We start from the raw sequence: 22,234 nt of genomic DNA, 5'->3' as shown, positions 1-22,234 counted from the left end.
ATAAGGAAGCAAATAAATTATTCATAAACCTATTATCCTGAGATGACTTTTCCTTCTAAACTTGTTTCTAAGTATGTATGTCTACATGTCTATATACAAAAATCTATACATATACATGTTTATAGTTATAAATGAGGTTGCCCTACACTGCATGTTCCTTTACTCACTTAAGCCCTGCTGTCATTGCGTAATATCCCCATCATTTAAATGGCTGGCAGTCCACTTACATTTAGGTTGTTTCCATTTTGCTATCATAAATAACACTTAAGCTATGACCTCTGTATATAAATATTTCTTCTCATCTTTATATTTTGTTAGAATAAATTCTTAAGATGTGGAACCACCAAAGTCAAAGGAGTGGAAATTTGCTAAAGCTTTTGTCATAGGTGACAAACTACCCCCCAGAAAAGCTGTGCCTATTTATGCTCCCATCAGTAGTGAATGAGAGGGCTCATGACATGCCTGCCAATACTGTGAATTATTACAGAAATCAGTCTTTGTCATAGTGAAAACCAGTACGCCATTTGAGTAGCAAACATGGTGATTAAATCAGACTCACAGAGCTAAAGGAGACACCTCACTCTCAGGTGACTTGGAGGTGGCTACATGTTTAGTTAAGCATCACCAGAGGCTGTTTAGAGCCCCAAGAGCATGTTCCCCTGGTGGATGCTCCACCTGGGTGACTCCACCCCAGCTCTGTCCGAGAGTAACTATGTGGGGCCAAGTGCATCCTGTAGACACTGGAGGTACCCATGTGCCATTTTTATGGCCTACTGCCCCAACCCATAGCCAAAGGTGACAGCCCCACTGTGCTCCCCAGTGTGGTGATGGGTCAGCCGTGAGATTGTGGCAAGATGACAGGCTGGGCCCTGCACAGAGCTGTTCTCCCCAGTTTCACAGGTCACCTCATGCTTGATCTCAGTAGGGCCAGATGACACCATCGAAGACTGATGGCTAGCTGCACATACCTGAAGTTTGCGAAGCTGCTTGATCACTTCATCCCTAGCTTTGTTTGCAGCCTCAATTTGAGCTTCAAGGTCCTTTAGGTCTATTTCCATTTTCTTCTTTGAAGCAACAGCAAGTGCCCGCTGTTTCCGCTCGTCCTCCAGCTCTGCCTCAAGCTCCCGCACCTAATGGATGGTATCGGGTTATGCCTGGTCATACCCTAGTAACCCCCCAGAGAACAGACAGCCTGTCATAAGGGCTCTGGTTACTGTGTAGAGGTGCTCTCTGCTACCAAGCAGTGATTATTATTAACAGAAAACCATAGTAGCTGAATTTTGTTCAAACAGATCTTTAAACAACAAGATATAGTACAAACCACTTCCACAGTTGGCTATGAGGGAACATAAGAAGGCAGAGTCCCTGATCTCATGCTCCTAGTCTAGGTGGTGCAACAAAACTGAATGATATGAGACAACTTCTTGGGGAAGTTTCCTCTGGGGACACTTAAGCAGCCTGTGGAGAGGCCCACGTGGAGGTGCTGAGGTCTTGGGCTAGCACCACCTGGGTGAGCCAGCGTGGATGCAGATCCTCCAGCCCCAGTCAGGCAGCCCGCTAAGCCGATTTGGAAATCTTGACCCATGGAACTGTGGGTAAGTGTTGGGTTAGGTCACTAAGTTTGAGGTAATTTGTTAACTAGCAATAAATGATTAACATAACAAATATTAGTGGAATAAAAATAACAAAATAAAATTAAATATATCCCAGATCTAAGACTTGATACCATGAACTCCAAGGAATTCTTAAAACATCCGTAATTAATTTTTAAAGTAAACATTTAAATTACAAGTTTAACATACATTCAGATAAGTATACAAATCATCAGTGCCTAGCAACTTTTTAAAATAAAAAAATGTAAATATCTGTTTTTTTTCCTTTAAAGAAAGGTTTAATGAGGACATGTGATCTGAACTTCAGAATATGCTGGATCACCTTGTCAGGTGCACACTGATTCTTTCTGTACCCACACTTTTAACACTCACAGAACTTGAACCTAACTACATATTCCTTTGAGATTCCATTGGGGGATTTTCAATTGATAGTAAGTATTCTGGCTTGTAAGCAGCAATGATTGTCTGAGAAATAGGAAATCAAAACCAATTATATTAAATTTTCAAGAATAAAATTATCAACTGACCAAATAAATTAATTTTCCTCCAGCTAATGTGTTCTAATGTGATGAAGACGATATTGACCCAAAGCTGTGCTGTGAGAACCAGCAAGTTCTTGTTCTGGAGGCCACACCTGCTTCAACCTACCTGTTTAATCAGCAGCCGCTTCTTTTCTTCATTCTGCTCATCTCTGGTTTGCAGGTCCCTCTCAAACTGGGCCTTCATGGCCTGCATGTTGACCTCCAGGCGAAGCTTGGCGTCTTCTGTTGCCTGGAGTTCATCCTCCAGCTCCTCCAGCTGGGTCCTCATTTCCTCCACTTGCTGCTCTAGGGCGCGTTTGGATTTTTCAAGTTCATGAACCTAAACCACAGGAAGCATCAGTTAAGAGCTGACCCTTGGCAGAGGCACAAGCAGGAACAGCAGTCTTCCTGTTTTATAGGCCCCCACACAGCACACTGGCCACTCTGGTCACCCCCGGGCCAGCCTCCTGACACATATACACATCCTTCCCTTTCCCTCTGTGGCTGCTGCCAGTCCTCATTTCTGAGCATGCCATTTAAATGACAGTACTGATTTCTTTATTCACCTGTGCTCTATCAACATTATTCTTTGACATTATTCTCCAGGCCTGGGCCCGTTTCACTATCCTCAACAACCCAATATACTAAGGAAGAGGCAGAGGGTAAATGAAAGTCATTGCAGGTCTTGTGGAAGATGTATGCAGTGGAAGGATGAATAGTATCACAGAAATTTCTAAACTGTGAATAAGCCCCCAAAGCATTTGAAGCCCTCAGAGAAACCATGGGGCCTCACCAGGAAGACCAAGGTCAGAGAGAGCTGCAGTCCCCACCTCGCTCCTCTCCAGGTTCCGTGCTGGAGACAGATGCCACTACTCCTCATCCTAGGGGACCTTGTGGTACTTGTGTTTGCTAACTACTTGTGATTAGGAACAATGAAATCTTTTGTTTAAAGATCCCTTGCCAGGATACAGGTTAGGGCAGGGAAGGCCTGTGAAAGTGACAAGAATAAGCAAAGCTTCACCACCTGTCGGTGCTGCTTACAAGAACACTCCAAGTCTGGCTTTGGCACAGATGACAGAAAACAGACCACAGAAAACCTGACAGCTTATCCCAGAAGACTTTAACCCCCTGTTTATATACGAGCCAAGACACCCCTAGACTACGTCGCTGTTGGGCTAGGCATCCCCAGGTCCCTCAGGCATGCCTAAGGAGTCGCCTGCTCCCCTTCTGCAGGCAGCGGTCCCCAGGGATACGCACGTTCTTCCCCACGTCATCCTTGGAGCTCATCAAGTCTTCCATGTCTGCCCGCAGCTGCTTGTTCTGCCTCTCAAACTCTTCCTTGGCCTCCAGGGCCTCCTCCAGGGCACGGGCCAGGGAGAGGGCTTTGGTTTCTTTCTCTCTGGCCTCTGCTTCGGCACGGTCTCGTTCTTCTGCATAGCGAGCAGAGATGTTCTTCTCTTCTGCTAACAGCTATAAAGAATGGCATCAGGAGATAGTAAAAACAATTTTTAGCAACATAAACTCCTCTCATTCACTACATGTCTGGCTTATTGCTGAGAATACTACTATGAGATTACGGGTGTTCTTTAATTCCTTTTTGCTTTTCCACTTTCCAATTTTGCTTTAAGTATGTATTGCTTTTAAATAAGAAAAGATTATTCTAAACCAAAACAACAAAAGTGAGAGCTCTGCCAGGAGGGAATAAGGCGTGGCCCTGGTCCAAGTCTGGGAGACAGGAACGTGGAGAGCCCACCTGGTCGAACTTCTTCTGCTTCTTCTCCAAGTTGGAGACGATCTGGCGCTGATGGTCCAGGTCGACCATCAGGTCGTCGAGCTCCTGCTGTAGGCGGTTCTTGGTCTTCTCCAGCTTGTCATACGCCAAAGCCTTTTCCTCCAGGCGCTGGCTCAAGGCCTCCACGTCTTTAAGAAGCTTCTTTTTGGCTTCCTCCAAACTTTCAATTGTTCCCAAGTCATCATCTACTTTCTTCTTGGTATCAGTCAACTACGTTTTATGTAAAGAAAAGAAAAGATCAGTATTAAAGAACTCAATTGGTTTTTACATTTAAAGAATAAAAAAAAACTTGTTTTTAATTATTTTTTGAGAAGAACTAATAGTATAAATCAATACTGTGTGATTTTAAACAAATGAATCTCACACTGTAACTTAATTTCTTAGCTAATAATCTATAAAATGATAATTGGGTAGAAACCTCACATAGTTGACACAGTCCTAAATCCTTAAACGCGTCCAACACTCTGACCAGCATAGTGTCAGCATTTGGCTGGGTCAAAGGAAAAACACCTAACGGGCTTAATTTAGTACAACCTAATTAACTGTCCCAAATGGAGTTGAAACAATCCAGCAGAGCAGGGACATCAGCTGCTAAATACACCCATCCAGGCCACCACGCCTCCTACGAGGACACACACACCTGGGACTGCAGGGCCAGCACTTGTTTTTCCAAGTTCTTCCTCGCCTCCTCCTCCTCCTCCTGCTGCTCCTGAAGACTGTTCTTCTCTTCTTCTAGCTGCCGAATCCGACTGCTCAGGTTCAGTTTTTGGCGTGTCTCCTCCTGAAGAAGCTCCTGTTTATTTTTATAAAAGCTCATTACATTAATCACCAATACAAAAACACCTCTATTAAAATAAAAATTCATGTTATAAAAAACAGAGAGCCTCAGCGTATAAGAAATATCCACTGATATTAATAAACAGAAATGATTTTAAAACACACATGATAATTTTATAAAAGCTCTGAACACAAACATTGCTTTAAACTCGTTCATGGAGGATGGAGAAATGGCAGCACCATCCACCGGGGGCCCCGGCCAGGAACTGGCGAGTGGTCCAAGACACCTCCCTTTCCCGCATCTCCTACATCTTACTACTTCCAGAATCCCTTCCCTCGCCACTCTCTTGGCCTGTGGCCCTCGGCATTTCTCACTAGGATCACCTCTAGGATTGGGCACCCCCAGTTGTTTGTCCTTTATACTTCCTGCCAGATTAATTTTTCTAAATGTAAATGCAAACATGTCTTTCCCATTACTTGCAGACTTGAAGTTTTCAGAGGCACATAGAGAGCTTCCTGTAGTCTGTCCCTTGCCTCTTTCTTTAGTCTCACTAACCAGAATGTGCCTGGTCACAGTGTAAGCCCCAACTACACTGAACTTGTCCCCAACTGCCTCATTATTCCACTTTCTGTTTGTCTGAGATTTTTACCTCTGTATCCCCAGCACCTAGCCCAGAACCTGGCAAATAAACAAACACTCATATAAAGTTTGCAAATTTAATAAAAATCAGATGTAAAACTGCAAGAAAAAAGTGCTACATTATTTTCATAACACCAAAGTCATTAACCTAACTTCTATCTGGCTTAAAAATATCCCTAACAAATGATCTGATACAAGTCTTAACAGTACAATAAGCAAGCTTCAACCCTTTTACGAAATAGACTGTTTCTCTTAGGTCAGTCAGTGCAATGAAATTTCAACCACAACAAAACAATCTTATTTAAAATGGCCTGAAATACACGCATGCAATAGGACCACCACTTGGTGAACCACATCCCAGGCAGCGCCCGTCGTGCCAGCAAGAGCCACCTCTTAGGCTGCCCACACGCCTGCCAGACACAGGAACCAGGGGCTCTGCATCGAGATACTGAGCTTCAGAGGAGACTGCCTGAGTAGGAAGGCCAGTTATAGTGCAAGATGGTTCCAAATAAAAGTACAGCATAAAATCAGAAAGAGGTGATAAGAAGGCAATTCTGGGACTAGCATGTTTCACCAACTTACAGATTATAGAAATAGCCGAGTTATTATGAAAGGCCCCTCACCAACCCCCACCCCTAGGATACCTGTGTGTCCTGTAGCTGAGACTCAAGACCAGCTGCATCCTTAGCAAATTTAATACCCTTCTTCTCTGCTTCTTCCAGAAGAGTCGAGACATTATCCAATTCATTCTGCCAGGAGGAGTAAAAGATTAAATTCAATTCAACAATAAGCAGATAAAAAGGGTCTAGAATCACCACCCTTAAATGCACACAAATGGACCAGTCTTTGGGGAGGAGGGGGTGAACTTGAAACTGCCTTAAACTCAGTTAAAGAAGACTTTCTCCACCAAGAGTCCATTGCCTCCCAACAGTGCCCCAGTGAGCAGGCACAGATAACTTAACAGTCTCTACCAACTGAGAGGACAAGGAGGATTATAATGGTAAAGCCCACACACTGAGGGGGTTTCTCCTAACTCTGGTTTACTATCTTGTTTTTTATCATGAAGAGACAAAAATTATACCAAATCCTCTGGAAGAGTGACTGCTAGCCTATGTGAAGAGGCTCTCGGATCAGCAGTTGTTTTGTTTTGATCCTTTTTCACACTAAGATGCATTAACCATATGCTTTGAGGGGGCAACTATAATTCATATTCTTATAGAACTTGAAAACTTTATCACAGAGATTCAAAGAAGTTTAACTTCCAGTATTTACAGTTCTAGCTTTAAAAAATCTGTTATTATGTATTCATCATGAATATTTAACTATTTCTTATGGTCAGATTTTATGAATAATGGGCTAAAAATACTTTTTTCTTTTTCCTCATTTATTGATAGCTCTAAAATATCTTCCCTCCTCCAAATCCCCACAGTATAAAACCTTTTACAATTTTTTGTGAGGACAGTGGGTATTAGAAAGAAGTGGAGGGATTCTGAGGGATAGAATCCCTTCATTCTGATCTGTCCTCTAGTCATATTAGCAAAGGGAAGGCATGAAGAGGACATTTCTACACATGTAACTCAAAGCTAATGACATTGTCACTGTTACTCATTTCAGCAACATACTTCAGAGAGCCCACCCCACATCAGTCTTGGCAGCAGTGTGGTGGAGCAGGGCTCTGGACTCCACAGGGACCTCCTGCCTTAACTCGAGCTCAGTAAACTGCCAGGTAAGTTGCCAGAGGGAGGCAAGATACTTATTAGCTTCTTTGAACCTCCCATTCCTCATCTACCAGACTCACCCAGGGGGCGATGCGAGGATTAAATGGTAGAACATACACAAGGAGCCTAATGTAATGCTGTATGTGTACAGCACAGGCACCTCGTGAATGTCACTCACCTCGCCTCCCCACCCTACATACAGTTAATAATGCTGTTCCTAATATCTTCTCCTTTAGGAGTATCTTTCTGGATTTGTGAGAGCACGGGTGTGCGTGCACACACATTATTTCAGTACATACATGTGCATAAAAGAGTTAAGAGAGGAGGCCTGAGACTGCTCTCCTTAGAAAGGATGTTGGCCCTTGGCTGGTGTCTGGGAACTTAGATCTCAGGAGGGCTCCTACCATTCCCTAAATAACAAGATGGCTCACTGTGCCGAAATTGTTTGTGTAAACACTGGTTTCTGCTGAACACCTGCTTTCCTTCTGAGAGTCTGCAGTTGGGGTACACGCTGGGCAGAGGGTGCCTATGGGACCAGGCCTGGGCGCTGAGTCTCTATGAGCTTCCCTGGCTGACAACACTTCCCACCGCCGTCACTGCTCCCTGTGAGGGGATCAAGCGCATCCTGTGTGGCTGTCCCGGGAGAGGACTGCCGGATGCTTGTGTGTTTCCTCAGGGCCTCCCGCAGGCGCCCTTTCCCTTCACCGACTTTCCCTGTATCCTCTCACTGCGAGAACTCAGGGCCGTGAGCAGGACTGCATGCTGAGACCTGGGTCCTCCTAGGGAATCACCGAACCATGGGGTGGTCCTAGGTCTCCGACATAACATAGTTCTGTAATTTTTTTCAGTGTAGCAATACATAATGTACATCTTTTCTCACCAATACTCATCTACTATATTGTTTTTACTGGTTGCATAGAAGTCTATTCTTGGATGTTAAAATTATTTCTAATTATATTCTTTTATATACACGTGTGCAATGAACATTCTTAAAGCTGAGATGCACATCCTTAATTATTTCCCTAGAATAAATTACTAGACATGAATTTATTGGGTCCAAAGGTATTCATATTTTTGAGGCTTGTGACATCAAACTGTCCTCTAGAAAAGGTTGTATTAATTTATACTTCAACCAGCAATGTATAAAAAATCCAGTTTTCACAAATCTTCACTTCTAGGTATAATTTTTTTTACTCATTGTTCCTGTTTTCTTATTGACTAGAGTGATGGACAAGTTGAAGTTGTGCTTACAATCATTCAAAGAACTATACCCACAATTCATTGTGGAATTTATTAGGTTTAAAGCCAATTCATGTTGTCTTATTCTTAAATACTATTTGACTTAATTAAAGTAATAGACACTAAGATCGGACATATTTACTTGTGATAATTGTCAGGTAACTAATAGCACATTAGCCATGGGTCTCTTATGGCCACAGAAGGATAACACGGGTAAACTATGGACGTGCCACTGTGGGATCTGTCCAGAGTGGAGGTTTCCAGGCTTACCTGTAACTTACTGGCTTTCTCGGCCAGTTCCACCCTGAGTCTGTCTCCTTCCGAGACCTTGGCGTGCAGCTCCTGGACCTGGGCGTCGAGTTTCTTCCTCTTGTGCTCAGACTCGGCCTTGACCTGCTGCAGCACCTTCACCTCACACGCCAGCTCCTTGTTGTCTGTCTCCAGGCCCTGCTTGTTCTTCTCCAGATTGGCTTTGAACTAGGAGAGGGAAGGGAATAAGAATTTACTAGTAGTTTTATAATACTCCATAAAAGACAGTGCTTTTTGTATCTGCAGAACTATGCCTGACACACTCTGCTGTCCTCTGAGTGGGAAGATCTCTACAGAAGGAGCACACCTGTACACACTGCTGAGGGCAGCAGATACAGATATCTAGGGGCTCACTGCTCCGTGTGCTTTATCCTTGTCAGTGCAGGGTGGAGGCGAGAAACCGAGTGCACCCCATCCAAAGCGTATTCCTGCATTCACGTCCTCCTTTGTAAAAAACACGTTTTGTTTAAAAAAACGTTGTTGTTGTTTTTTAACAAGGAGCTGAAAATCTTGTTGCTGGGATAAGATGAACACAGGGACATATCTGGATAACAGAGAGGCAGTATGTACCATGAGTCAGCACTGTACATTAGCGCAAGGGTGAGCACAGCAGGACAGGTCTCTGCAGGCACCGCCTAGGGCTGACACGGGACTCAGGATGGGCTTTCCAGGCAGTGCAGTTGGGTTACATGAGGCTCTGGGGCCAGACTGCCCGGCTTCCATCTGCCTTTGCACTTACTAGCTATGTGACCCTGGCTTAATTCCCTAATGCTGCTGGGCCTCAGGTTCCTCATCCTTGGAATGAGAATGACAGAGACTAACCCAGAGGACTGTAATAAGGTTAAAGAAGGCAATGCCCGTAGAGTACTTAGCACAGTGACCGACACATACATGTAAATGTTCAATGTATGTTAATATTGTCGTTGTATAAATTAAAATGTGGCATGTGGACAGGCAGAGAGGAGAAAGATGGGGAAATCAGAGCAAGAGCAAAAGCATGAAGGAAGAGATGACTAGGGGAAATAATGAAGAAGAGACTTGTCCACCCAGGAGGATGGCTTGAGTTAAGGGAATATGAAATTGAGTTTGCTCAGGATGGAAAGCCTCTATATGAGATACAGAAGAGGGAACAATGAAACAAATGGCAACAATGTGCATGGTGGCTTGAGATAGATCAGAGGCAGGGAGGGACGAGAAGGCGGAGATGAGTATAAGGAACACTTGAAAGGGACCATCAGCAGGACCTGGTGACTTACTGGAGCAGATGAGTGAGAGAATGACTTCAAACTGTTCAAGTTTTTGAGCTAAGTCACAGGAGAAAGATGATGTTAGTGAAAGGAGACATTGGGAGGAATATGTGATTTGAGACAGTAGCTGGATCCACGCAGTTCTTTAAAAAAAAAACAACCATCAAGGGCATATGGCTCTTCTGGGCAAGAAGTGTGCTTTTAGAAAGCAGCCACCTATGAGTTATGGCTCCCCATCAGTCCACCCGTGTCGTACAAAGGCTGGGAATTAATCAGGACTGACTGGATGGAAGGGTCAAGTAGGAAGAAATCTGTCTGATGGCTGATTTTCTCCAAGACATGGACACACGGCAGGGCATCCCTTACCCTCTTGGCCTGCTCCAGTTGCTCTGAGAGCTCCTCCAGGGCTGTTGCATGTCTTTGTCTCATGTCCTGGATTTGAGCTTCATGGTTCTTAGTTTCTTCCTCAAGAGCCTTCTTCAGCTCTGCCACTTCTTGTTCACGTTTTGTACTAGAAAAACATATTTTTAGAGAAGGAAGCTCAGAATTAGTCAACTGATTAAATTAAAAACACAGTTTTTAAGTGCTGCTTTTGTTTTAAATATTACATCAATTCCTTTGATAATTATTTGACGTGCTACTTTCCAATAGGCTGGTGCATCCATTTTTGTGATATGGGGAACCCTTCCAGAACCAGCATAACCTCCCACTCCACATCGACTTACAATCGAGACACAGGGTAACATCCCTAAGGGTCTTCAAACTCTTCCGGGCAGTCTGGAGACTGTAGGTTAGGAACTGGTTAACACAAGATGCCAAACTGCCGACTACAGCACCAGTAGACATTTCAGTAAAACTGGAAAAGGGTAAATCCTGAAGAGGCTTTCAACAGCCAAGGGGTGGTAAAGGCCCAATCAATCAGGACACTGCACCTTGCCAAAAGCAGGACCCTTTCTCATCATTCATGTGAAATAGCTGAAGTTAACTAACATCCTCCCCAAACTCTATCAGGAAAAGATTTAAGGCTGGAGGAGGGGCAGGAAAATTAGAAGGCAGGCTGAAGGGTCACACTCCTGGTTCAGAAAGAGTCTCTAGAGTTTGATATGAGAACACAGCAGGTACAAGGCCATAGACTCTGAATGTCCTGAGGTAAACTGAGGTTTTAGGTAACCTGCATTTAGGGTACGAAGATCACATTAGTATTGAGTATCTGTACATGACTTTCTAATATTTTTATAATTTGCTATGACATATATAGGGTAACTTGAAAAACCAGTTATTTTACTAACTAGAAGAGACTTCACCCCAACGACAAGTCACTCTAAATTTGTCCATCTTAGCACCATCTTTAAGCGTATAGTTTGATAGACTGAAACCAGTAAGGTAAATACCACTCCTGCTAAGAGCAGTAGTAACATCAAGAGTTTAAATAGCTGTAACTTTACACTAACCCCAAAGCACCACTCTGGCAAACCTGCTCTGGTACTTTAAAACACGTAAGCAGTTAGAACAGTGACTTATATGCTGATTCCTTTGTGGGCACACTTTCCTCTCTTTACCAGTGGAGTGGTGAGTTCTAGAGGGCTGAGACCAGCTGTGCCAGGAGAAGAAGGGCCCAAGCAGCTGCTCGCTCTGTGGTTGCAGGTAGCCAGATAAAAGGAATCACTAACGATTCTTTGTGGCCCAGCCTAGCCCAGCCACAAGTTCCCTAGATGTGAAAGACACGCACTGGTCTGGCCCTGTGCTCTGCAGTCTTCCCTGCAGAGGAAGGACTAGATGGTGGAGGCGGTGGAGGATGCTGGATCCAAGCGTCAGCCCAACAAGACTGAGGAACTCCATCAAGATCATCTCAGGTCCCCCGAGGCCCAGTCCTCTGATGGATCAGGCAACAACAACATTTCTCCTGCTCTCAGTGCACTGTCTTTTGGGTGAATAGTTTTGTTCCAAATCTCTACTTGAAACCAATAGTCAAAGGAGCCCTTCACCTTTCCTCCTCTAGGCTAAACAACCCAATTTCCTTTAGTCTTTCATCCTAGGTCCTGAAGAGAGTTCAAGTGCTGAGTCTGCTGGAGAGTATTTGGTTTGCTGAGGACTGTTACTTTTATACTAATCATGTGATACACAACTCAGGGAAGAACCAGTGGAGAGGCAGGGGTGGCTTGAGTCCTCAGCAGGAGTGTAGTACACACGAATGCTAACACATTCGAGCTGCAGGCAATCGAAATTCTTCACAAAAGAGAATCAATAAGGCCTATATTTGAGCATAGCCATGGTTTTATAAATACGCACATATCATTTGTACGGTCTTTGTTTGGTTTTTTGCAAGAGTGGAATGGAAGAAATGATCAGAGCCTTTTTTTCCTAATGCGGTCAAAAGACCAGCTGAGAATGGGTATTTCAACCAAGTCTAGTTTAATGGTTTCCAGATTTTTAAAAAGCAGATATTTTAAAGAGAAGGCCAGGACTTAAAACTGCTAAAAGCAGAGTTACTCTGCTGCAGTGGGGTAGGAAGTCCCTAACCCCGCCTGGCTCGGATGGGCGCTCTGGGGACACACCGCCCTACTGCTGCTGTGGTCTGACATACTCATGGGCAAGTCCTGGACTCATCATTAGGCTCATTACCTCCATTTCTTCACCACTGAGCACTCCCCTGACACCCACAGTCTGAGCTCAGTCTCACTGCTCGGAGCGGCCTTCTCTGCACAGTCGGTGCCGTTCATTCTCTCCAGGTCCAGTCACCCGGGTGAGCACACCATTGTCCCCCAGGCAAGAGCACCACTGGCTTTCAACACAACACATTTCCTTCCTGGTTGCTCCACGTCCTTTCCTACCTCTCCGACCACACTTATCTTCATAAATGATTCCTTCTGTCCTTCTGGTTTTATTCCAGGCCTGACCTTAGCCACTTTCCCACAGTGATGGGCTACTCTTCCCATCACCCACACCCCAGGACAGCTGGCAGGTGTGTGTGTGCACGTGCATACATGTGCATGCAGCCAGTCAAATCTGCCAGCAGCCAAGGCAGCATGGGGATTCCTGGAGTGGACCTCACATACCTGGCAGCTTGAGTCTTGAGGAGGGAGCAGATAGTCAGGAAGAGGCAAAGACAGTAACTGGGAGATCACAACTCAGTGGCTGACATGAGAATTCTATCCACATGGCAGTAGGAGCCACAGGTCAGCCCCTCTGCCCAGTCTGCTCACCAGCTCGTTGCTATAGCTCTCCTGTGACTTTCTGTGGGCTGACATGCTAAGGTTTCCACATGTGAATCTTCTCCAGCTGTGCTCACCTGTGCTTGTCACTTTCTTCTTGCCTATACTTGGCCGCTGGCTCATCAACGGCAGTATACGCCTCTGCCCGATGCACACCTTTGTCTGGGTACCTGTAGTCACCTTTCTCTTCATCTTTGTGAATGTGTACCTCCCTTCTCATGTCTGCCTACCACTGTTCATACCAACTGCTGCTGCCAGCAGATGCCTGACCATCCATGTATCTCCTCCTATTTCTGTGTCTGTCCCAACTATCCCTCTGGTCCTCTCTATCTCTTACTTAGTCTCTTAGTATAAATCTCTTTCTAACCCTCTCTGTGTGTATCTGTCCTGTCTTTCCCTTAGGTATCTATCACTGACTGTGGCTTTTCTAAAAGATAACATCTCACTCTGCACCTCAGTCTACTGGTCCATCCACTGGCCTGTGTGCTCTCTACCTGTAGGCTGGTTTGTTTCTAACCACTGCTATTTTGTTATCGTTCCACCTGTCATTAATTCCAGGAGGGAGAGAGGATATTTAGAATGACAACATAAAGAAAAACACACTGTCTCCCAAAGAGCGTAAGCACATCCATGGCATTCCCGCCAGAACCCGTGGGAGAGCTCTGCAGACGCGCTGCCTCCTCTCACTCACCGGAGTTCCTGCTGAGCTGCGGTGGTGTCCAGAGTGTCCTCCAGCTCTGTTTTCAGAGCTTCCAGTTCCTCACTCAAGTCCCTTTTCTGCTTTTCTGCCTTGTTCCGTGAAGCTTTCTCAGATTCAAAGTCTTCCTGAAGTTCAGCGATTTGGGCTTGTAGCTCTCGCACAACTTTAAGTGCATTATTCTTATGGAGTGTTTCGTCATCACCCCTGTGAAAACACCCAGGTGCAAGAAGCACTGAGAGCCGGCACTTGGACGGACGGTTTCCAGGCAAACCAGCCCAAGGACCTCTCCACAGCGAGACCCCAGTTACACATCCCTCTGCCTGTGGCACATAGCCAGAGCAGCTGCCCAGGGCCTGCTGGGCAGGCAGGGAGGTACGCAGGTAAATGACATGAGGGCCCCAAAGCTAGCAGTGGCAGAGCTAAAATCAGAATCCAGCCCATTCCAGAGAGCTAAAGTTCTCCATTAAAAGGTAGGACAATCTCACTTTAATGATTACAATATTAAAAAATTCCCTCTCCAGTAAAATGTTATAATTAGAATACTGCTCAAGGTAGCAGTCTAGTCTATCAAATTGGTATCTGCTTACAGTGAATCAGCAAATTCAAAGAAGTTCTTGGAACACAGTAGAAGAAAGAGATCTGCCACCTTCACACCTTCTGTCTTCACACCTTCTATAATCTTTCCTATAATGCATCTTTAGCTTACGTGTGTGGTTTAACGTTGGCAGTTGAGATGTTTGAGGTGAGGGAAGGGAAGCTGACAGACATGATAGCGAGTGGTGGAGAACTTTAATTCTAGATTCTAGCTCTCCTCTACAAGTGAAAAAGCAGAACATCTGGCCAAAGTAAGACTAACAGTGATAGAGGACAGAGAGACACTTCTGTTGTAAGATTTTCTTGGTTGTAATAAATTATAAATTAAGCTTTAAGTCCTAAGATCATGTAGTCAAATAGTTATTCTTTATAAAGAAATGAAATAGATATAAATATATTTATTATATGTGATTTCCATTCTAAAACTGAATGGTTTAGAACTGAATAGAAAATCATGATATCAGTTGGGAGAGGAGGGATATCATTTTTGAAAAGTGATTTCCTCTAAACTTCTAAAAAATACTGAAATTAATCTGTAATGTACAGAAACCAAAACATTTGATACGGTAAAATAATTTGTTCTGGTGTGAATTTCTAAGGATTTCATGATATGACTAATGATTTTTAAATACTGAGAACGTTTTATGAGATTTTCTTGCTGTCCTAACATAAATTATGTACTCCTGGGTGTTTCAGGTTCTTATGTCACCCCCAACAACAAGGAACCTGTGTGTCCCTCTCCTGGGGTTTTTGTCTGCTCCTAGACGTGAGACATTCTGTTGAAAAGAAGCCCCACAGTAACTTCAGTCCAAAGGCCTCTGCGCTGAGGCAGACCTGGCCAGAGCGCCCTGCAGCTCCTCCTCCTTCTTGGCCAACTGGATCTTGAGCTCGTCGATCTGTGCCTGGAGCTCAGCGATCTGGTCCTGCAGGTCAGTTGTTTCACCATCAAGTTTTCTTTTGGCCTTTTCCAGTTCCTGACGAGTCTTCTCTTCCTTCTTTAAGCGTTCTTTAAGGCAAGATACAAGAAGCTCTTCAACACACTGAACGACACCATATGAATAAATTCAAAATATAAATTGATTAAAGTTGAAAATAAGCCATTTTATTCAAAAGCATGTCACTGCCTTGATAACGTTGTGCCAATACCTCAGTCATTTGAAACCCATTAAGATCAAACTGAAGGCGAGATAAATGAGTGGCAGGATAGAATTTTAAGAAAGAAATTGGGTAGATTCTAAAGATGTCCTTTCATGGGAAGTGAGCCCACACTATTAGATTTGAAGTGACCTGGAACTCTCTCACGTCACACCCATTGCTGTGCCCAGGTTTGGAGAGGGTTTCAGCAGAGGCTGGGGCTGTGTTTCTAACTGCCCGCCCCCCTATACCCCCTTCACTGGGAATCCCTGGTTTGAACCAAGACTGCAGTTCCCAAACACTGAGGGAGAGAAGACAGAGTGTGGGCAGAGGTTATGCATCTTCTCCCCGCTTCCCTCTAAAATTCTGCAGTGATTCCGTGATTAACGCCATGATCCTTTCCATTCAAATGCTTTCCTCACAACAACGTGACCTGTGTGCCTCTGTGTTCTCCAGCCGGAACCAATACGCTGAGAAGATGAGACCGAGTATCACAGGCTGATCAAACAGGGGAGAAGAGAACAGCCACATCAACACCTGCTTTCTGTGACCTCCTGGGCAGAAGGAGTATAGACTGGTACAAATGTTTTATGAAATAGCTCCATACTGGCATCCTCTTTTTTGTTTATACTAAAAACAACAACAAGGACAACAAAACCCTAAAGATTTTTTTAAAAACCACTCATTCTCTCCCCATTACAAAAGCAATGCATCAGGAAAGAGTGGTCAGGCCCCGCGGTACTGTACACACCTTTACGAGACCAGGGTGCTATGAGCCGTGCTCTTCCTTCCTCGGTGTCAACACCAGTCTCTAGCGGCTAGACAAAGGAAAGGTTTTATATGCTCTTTCCAACTTCCACCCTCCTTTCTTATTTCTTTTGGAGAAAGCAGTGATTCATTTTGCAAAAATCCTAGGATTTCCCAACGTTACTTTCGCCATCGTGTGAGACATTGTTTCCCTCAGCAGTTTCTCCTATCCCTGCCATTATGTCAGTGGGCAGTCCCTTTGTGAAGTGAAACCTAGGCATCTTAATGTAGTTTTCAGATTAAACACACACAAAGTCCAATGGCCTGTTTGACTCAAACTTAATTTAGATTCCAACTATGTCCACCAAAGGGCAATGTATTTTACCACAGGACCTAACTTAAAAAGTAAAAGTTTAAAAGATAATTTAGTGCCATTCCATCATAAATACTTGGTGACTAGGCAATAAATAATAACTTACAACAGACATTTTAATAATTGAAGCCAAGCTGATTAGTAATCACCACGTACATTTTCTATTATTGCACATTCTGATTTAAGTTAAATCTAAACACTCACATGTCCTAGTCCCAAACTTCTCTAACTCCAAACACCAACCTTCTAAATCCGAGATCATCACTTCTTGCTTATTCCTGATTTTGGCCAAGTTTTTTGCCTTTTCTTCCTCTTCAGCCAGCTGAGAGGAACACTCAGCAATGCGATCTTCCATGAGTTTCTTTTCCTGAATGGCAAAAATTGACTGCTTCAGAAAAGGCATTCAAAATAACAGCTGGGGTTTGGCATTACTTAGAAAACAAATAACATTGGCACTGCCTCCCCCAACACACTGTGTGCTCCAAAGAGGCAGGAAGGCTCACTCATCCTGGTGCCTACCCCAGAGCCTGGCCCAGCTGCCCGGCCGTGAGAGCCCCACACGAGTGCTGAAGGAATCGATGCTTGCACAGACGGGAACAAGGCATCAATGAGTGATCCACGTGTACAAAATGTGCAGGTTAAATATCTAAAGGATTATAAGGCTATCTGATGGAGTTAAAAAATGAAACAGTTTCTGTCTTTAGAAATCTATATAGGCAGAGACTTAGAAAGAAAATGAAGTAAACGAACCTGAGCATTTCCTGTTTGAAGCCACTCTCGGTGAGTGCATCCACATAAGTATTGTTCATATTCTAAACCAACTTTTTAATAGAAATATTCTCTTACTTTGATAAATTTGGAGTTTTGGTCCTCGAGAAGCAGAATCTCCTCTTCCATCTTCTTGATTTTAGCCTCTGCTGTCACCTTTTCCAGCTGCAGTTTCTGGCGAGCCCCTTCTTCCTCGTCCAGTTGCTCCTCAAGGTCCTTGTGAAGAACACACAGTCAATCTCCCCACTTTCTCCACAAAATTCCACCACACGTTAATAATCAAAGGAATGCACGTTAAAATGAAATACCAATTTTTGATTTTCAAAGTGGCAAGGATATTTTTAAAAATACAAAATGCAGCTATGTGAAACAGACATTTGTATCCACTTCAGGTTAAAGTACAAACTGGATTAATCCTTCTGGAAGCCAACATAGCAAAGTGCAGTAAGCTTGGAAAACAAGCATTTCTTTTAAACCAGCAATTTCAGGAAATAGTCACAGATATGATTTATATTAAAAAAAGTATAGTAATGTGTAATTTACAATATTGAGGAACTATGAACATGCTACAAAAAAGTCTTGGTAATTAAGTTGGTATACTACTATAATGGACTAGTATAGTAATTAAAATTCATATTTTGGAATAATAATTAATAATACAAGGAAATATGAATAATACAGTACAACTACATCAAACACATACTAAATTTACCCCACCTTCTCCCTTATCCCCTTGGGTTATTTTGAAGCAAATCCCAAACATCATATTTCATGTGTAAAACCTTCAGGCTGTAGCTAAAGGATAAGTCCACTTAAAAGTAGGTTTGTTTGAATTGGAATCTAAATAAGGTTCACACACGGTGATGGACTGATAAGCCTCTTAAGACTCCCAGACTTTAATCTCTAGGTTCCCCTATATTTCTTTCTCCTCCCTCGTTCTCACCATTTATTTGTTTAAAAAAAACCAACAGGTCATTTGCCCTATAGTTTCCCACAGTCTATATTTTGTTAATTGCATCCCTGTACTGCACATTCCTAAGGTGACAAAAGCAGTGAACATAACCGTATGTTCAGTATAATTTCAGTTAATAAATAATCCATATGTATCTGTTTAGAAATATAGACAAGAAACAATAACAGAGGTAATGGGGTTGACAGGTGGGAGAGACTGTAAATGCTATATTCATTTATTAATATTGTAATCAGAAAATTACCCTGGAAAAAAAAACCAAACCAAAAACAGCTCTAGTAGTTTTGGTTGAAAAGGGTACAGATAAGAAATCTCTCCAAGCCTCAAAGGCAAAAAAAAAAAAAAAAAGATAAAGAGACCAACAAGGATGGGTTTTCCCAAGGGCCACAGTTAATAAAGACTCTCTGATATTCCACAAGAGAAAAAAAGATCAATACTTAATAATAATATTACCATAAATATTTTTAGAATGTGTTTGAATGAATTTACATGTCACAAAAGGCGATGATAAATTAAGATAACAGTGCAAAAAACCAGAAGTTTAAAAGAATCTAGTAAAGAATGTGAAGATAAAAAGTATTGAAAAAGCAAAACAAAACAAACAACAAACTCTGTCCCTTTAAGGACATATTTGTTTTCTTAGTAGAGTAGAGAAATGCAAGCATTTCATGTGAAGTTGTTAAAATCTGGAGTATAAAGAAAACAGGTTGGGGAGATTGGAGATGACTTTGGGTGTCCTTCCCCTACATGAGTGAAATAATATAGTGAAGTGTGCACATAAGATTTAAGAAAAGATCATGCACACGATGGGGAGCCACTGAGAGTTCTAGAATAGGAATAGTGACCAGAGCAGCCTGACAGTGTGGGCCATGCTGGATGGATCAGAGGGAGACCCAGGAGCAGGAAGCCAAGTGGTGCTGAGAAAGAGAAAACACAATCAAAACTGATGATAATACCGGCAGGGAGAACTCACTGTCGTTGGTGAATATTATTCTGGATCTTCTGTATATTCCCATATAACATCACAGAGCTAAATTTGTAAGTTACATAAATATTTTTAATTAGATCTTATTGTATATACTTCTTTGCAACTGTCTTAATAATATATTATGAATACTCAGGAAAATACGCAGCTTTTTTTAAGTAACTGTATAGTATTACTATGGTTTAACAATCCCCTATTGTGGGATAATTAGAGGGCTTCCACTGATTTATGTTAGAATAAAGTCCTAGAACTAGAACTGCTGGATTAAAGTGCACTTTTGTAAACCTATTTGCAAGCCTATTCTGCTAACCTATTTACAAGATATTGGAAAGCTGTTTGTGTTGTAGAATGGAAAGTGTCCGGATGATTTACTGTATGGGGTATTTTCCAGGGAAATAAGATGATATCTTTTGTGGTTTTGATAAACATCTGAATCGTCTGTGCTTTGCAAAGATAAGTTATGGGGTGAGAAAAAATTAAGGGAGAGACATGGAAAAAAGAAAGTTTGGTAGTGGACCCATAAAGCAATGGTGGCAGATATATAAGCCCTGACACTCAAGAGCATATTAGATAGGCTGGGGCTGGGAGACAAGCAGAAAAAGAGGTGTCCTAGGTCACAGACAGAATACCTACAGTCAGTTTCATTTGTCTGTGTATTCAAGCACATATGTAGTTGTGCTTCATTCATATGAGTAGAGCTTGTGTCTCACTCAATAGGAAAGTAACTACCAGGAAGGGCTAAGTGTTTCATTCTGATTCCTGGCCACCTCCTGCACCAGTGCTGAGCATTTCTTATGAACTAAACCACCTAGTAGATGCCTATCTAAGGAATGGAGTGAGCAGTAGAATTATTAATGACAACACAAAGAACAAATTAGGTCCTCTACAGAGTGCCACAGATCCTGGGGTGTTTCTACTGTGAATCACTTTGCATACTGTAAGATGCCACATCAGAACAAAAAAGCTTCCTATTCAAAATAACAAATACATGTTCAAAGAAAATCTATTACATGTGTGCTTCAAATGATGGTCGTCTTTTAAGGGTAGGTACTTATAACTTAGATTCCCTTTGCTCCTCAATGAACACAAGAATCCAAACCCACAGCTTCTATTTCTTCAACAGATCTACTTGGAAAACCCAAAAGATAATTCTAAATAAAAACTATCATGGATACCTGAATATGTGCTTGCATTTTTTTCTTTTCATTTTGGAGGATCTGGTTTCTTTCTTCTTCTTCTTCAACTCTAGACTCCAAGTCGTGGAGAATCTCTTCTAATTCCTGCTTTTTAGCAGCGAGTCTTGCTCTCATCTCTTCTGCTTCAGCAAAAAGCTCAGTCTCTGCCTGTAATTGCTCTGCAAGGATATTCTTCTCTTCTAAAAGCTGCAATCACAATAAAGTGTCTGGTACTCCGATTTGCCCCCAGTGTATCCACAAGATACAGTCACCATGATTTCAACGATCACTGCACATCACCAAAGAAACTGAGAGTTGAAAACATATAACATCACTGGCAAAACTTTCAAATATGTCTTTAGCTAGAGCAAAATAAACTAGATGAAAACATTTTGGTCATTTCTGTTGTCTCAGGTTATCCTGAATAATACATATTAAATCACGCTATTTTAAGAACTCCTGTTCTTCTACTAAGGTAATTTACAAAAGGACAGAAAAGTAGGAGAAGAAAGTATTATTCAAATGTTATAAAGTTCACGATGACACTAAAGCTGTCTGGTATCAAGTGATATTCTCAGCCTTTACCGTTAATATTTTTGGCCTTAAACACTACCATTCTATTTTTGTCCTATACAAATATTTCCTGAGCCTCTGCTTTGTCTATGAAGCATAACTGCCTGAGAAAGGGACACTGATTCGAGACCACTGCTGCTGGAGAAGAGGCAGGTGGTGGCCTTGTACTAGCTCATCCTTTTCCTCTTCTCTATTTTCTCATGAGCAGTCACAGGAAGGTGAGAATATTGGGAGTTTCAGCGAAAACAGGTGTTAAACACACGTCTGATAGCAAAAATGATCATCTGCATGTCCAAAGAATGACAAAGGCAAAAACGCAAGAGGGAAGGTTGACTTTAGTTTATATAAACCCAAATGCACGGTATGATGTATCTGTTACCTCTATTCTCAAAGTCTGTGCTTTGGAAATGAGTGAAAAATACACATAAAATAAGATGATGTGGTAAGTACATTTATTTATTCATAATTGAATGTGTGAGCTCCTGTCAACGGGAGCGCTCATATTAATTCAGGACAACGTGAGACTTCATGACGCCAACGCACATACCTGTTGGTGCTTCCTCTCCATCTCCTCAAGCTCTCCTTCCACCTTTGTCTGCTTCTCCTTCACCTTCAACAGCTCTTCATCTTTGGCCTGAAGTTCTTCCTCTTGGCGAGTAACTTGTAGGAGTGGCTTCACCTATGACAAAATTGAACAGTTGATCATCACATCTCCTTCCTGTGGGTTCTCACTGATCCAACACCGCTCTTTAGGAAGAAGTACAGGAAGCCCACCTTTGTGAAGACTCGCCACCACTGCCAGTGCCGTAACTTCAGATACGCGGCACAGTTCCGCTGCAAGACCTTTAAGGCACTTAGTTGTTGCTGCTTCTTGGCAAAGGCCCTGAAGAACAGTGAGAAAAACTTACTATTTAAAGAAAACATGTTGTCATAAGAAGACATTCTAAAGGCAGACATTCTTATCTGGCTGAGATAGGGGTGGGTACATCCATCAAAGAAGTGGGACTGCCCGCTGGAGTCCATGCCAGCTCCTTGGCCTGCTCAGCTGACCTCAAGCATCTGTCACGGATACCCTGCACTTTCTTCAGAGATGCTGCCCTAAACATTCTCTTGCCATTTACCCATGTGTGTATAAATGTGTGCACTC

General features: G+C 42.8%; 1 protein-coding gene across 4 annotated transcripts in view; it reads right to left on the bottom strand.

Moving 5' to 3' along the window:
- The window catches only part of MYH10 (myosin heavy chain 10), a 139,591-nt gene that overhangs the window by 12,910 nt on the left and 104,447 nt on the right, over positions 1-22,234 (bottom strand). For all 4 annotated transcript variants that reach the window (XM_058559736.1, XM_058559734.1, XM_058559735.1 and 1 more), the window contains 15 exons: positions 21,862-21,970; positions 21,635-21,766; positions 20,515-20,721; positions 17,463-17,600; positions 16,860-16,983; positions 15,197-15,368; positions 13,760-13,972; positions 10,223-10,367; positions 8,571-8,777; positions 5,988-6,092; positions 4,567-4,719; positions 3,888-4,136; positions 3,392-3,604; positions 2,262-2,474; positions 969-1,130 (listed from right to left, as the gene is read on the bottom strand). In XM_058559736.1, the coding sequence (XP_058415719.1) occupies positions 969-1,130; positions 2,262-2,474; positions 3,392-3,604; positions 3,888-4,136; positions 4,567-4,719; positions 5,988-6,092; positions 8,571-8,777; positions 10,223-10,367; positions 13,760-13,972; positions 15,197-15,368; positions 16,860-16,983; positions 17,463-17,600; positions 20,515-20,721; positions 21,635-21,766; positions 21,862-21,970 (2,542 nt within the window). The remainder of the gene's footprint in view (positions 1-968; positions 1,131-2,261; positions 2,475-3,391; positions 3,605-3,887; positions 4,137-4,566; positions 4,720-5,987; positions 6,093-8,570; positions 8,778-10,222; positions 10,368-13,759; positions 13,973-15,196; positions 15,369-16,859; positions 16,984-17,462; positions 17,601-20,514; positions 20,722-21,634; positions 21,767-21,861; positions 21,971-22,234) is intronic.

This window comes from Diceros bicornis, chromosome 18 (assembly GCF_020826845.1).
Source record: "Diceros bicornis minor isolate mBicDic1 chromosome 18, mDicBic1.mat.cur, whole genome shotgun sequence".
Lineage (NCBI taxonomy): Eukaryota > Metazoa > Chordata > Mammalia > Perissodactyla > Rhinocerotidae > Diceros > Diceros bicornis.
The sequence above is the reverse complement of the archived record's forward strand: the minus strand, read 5'-3'. Positions and strand labels throughout refer to the sequence as shown.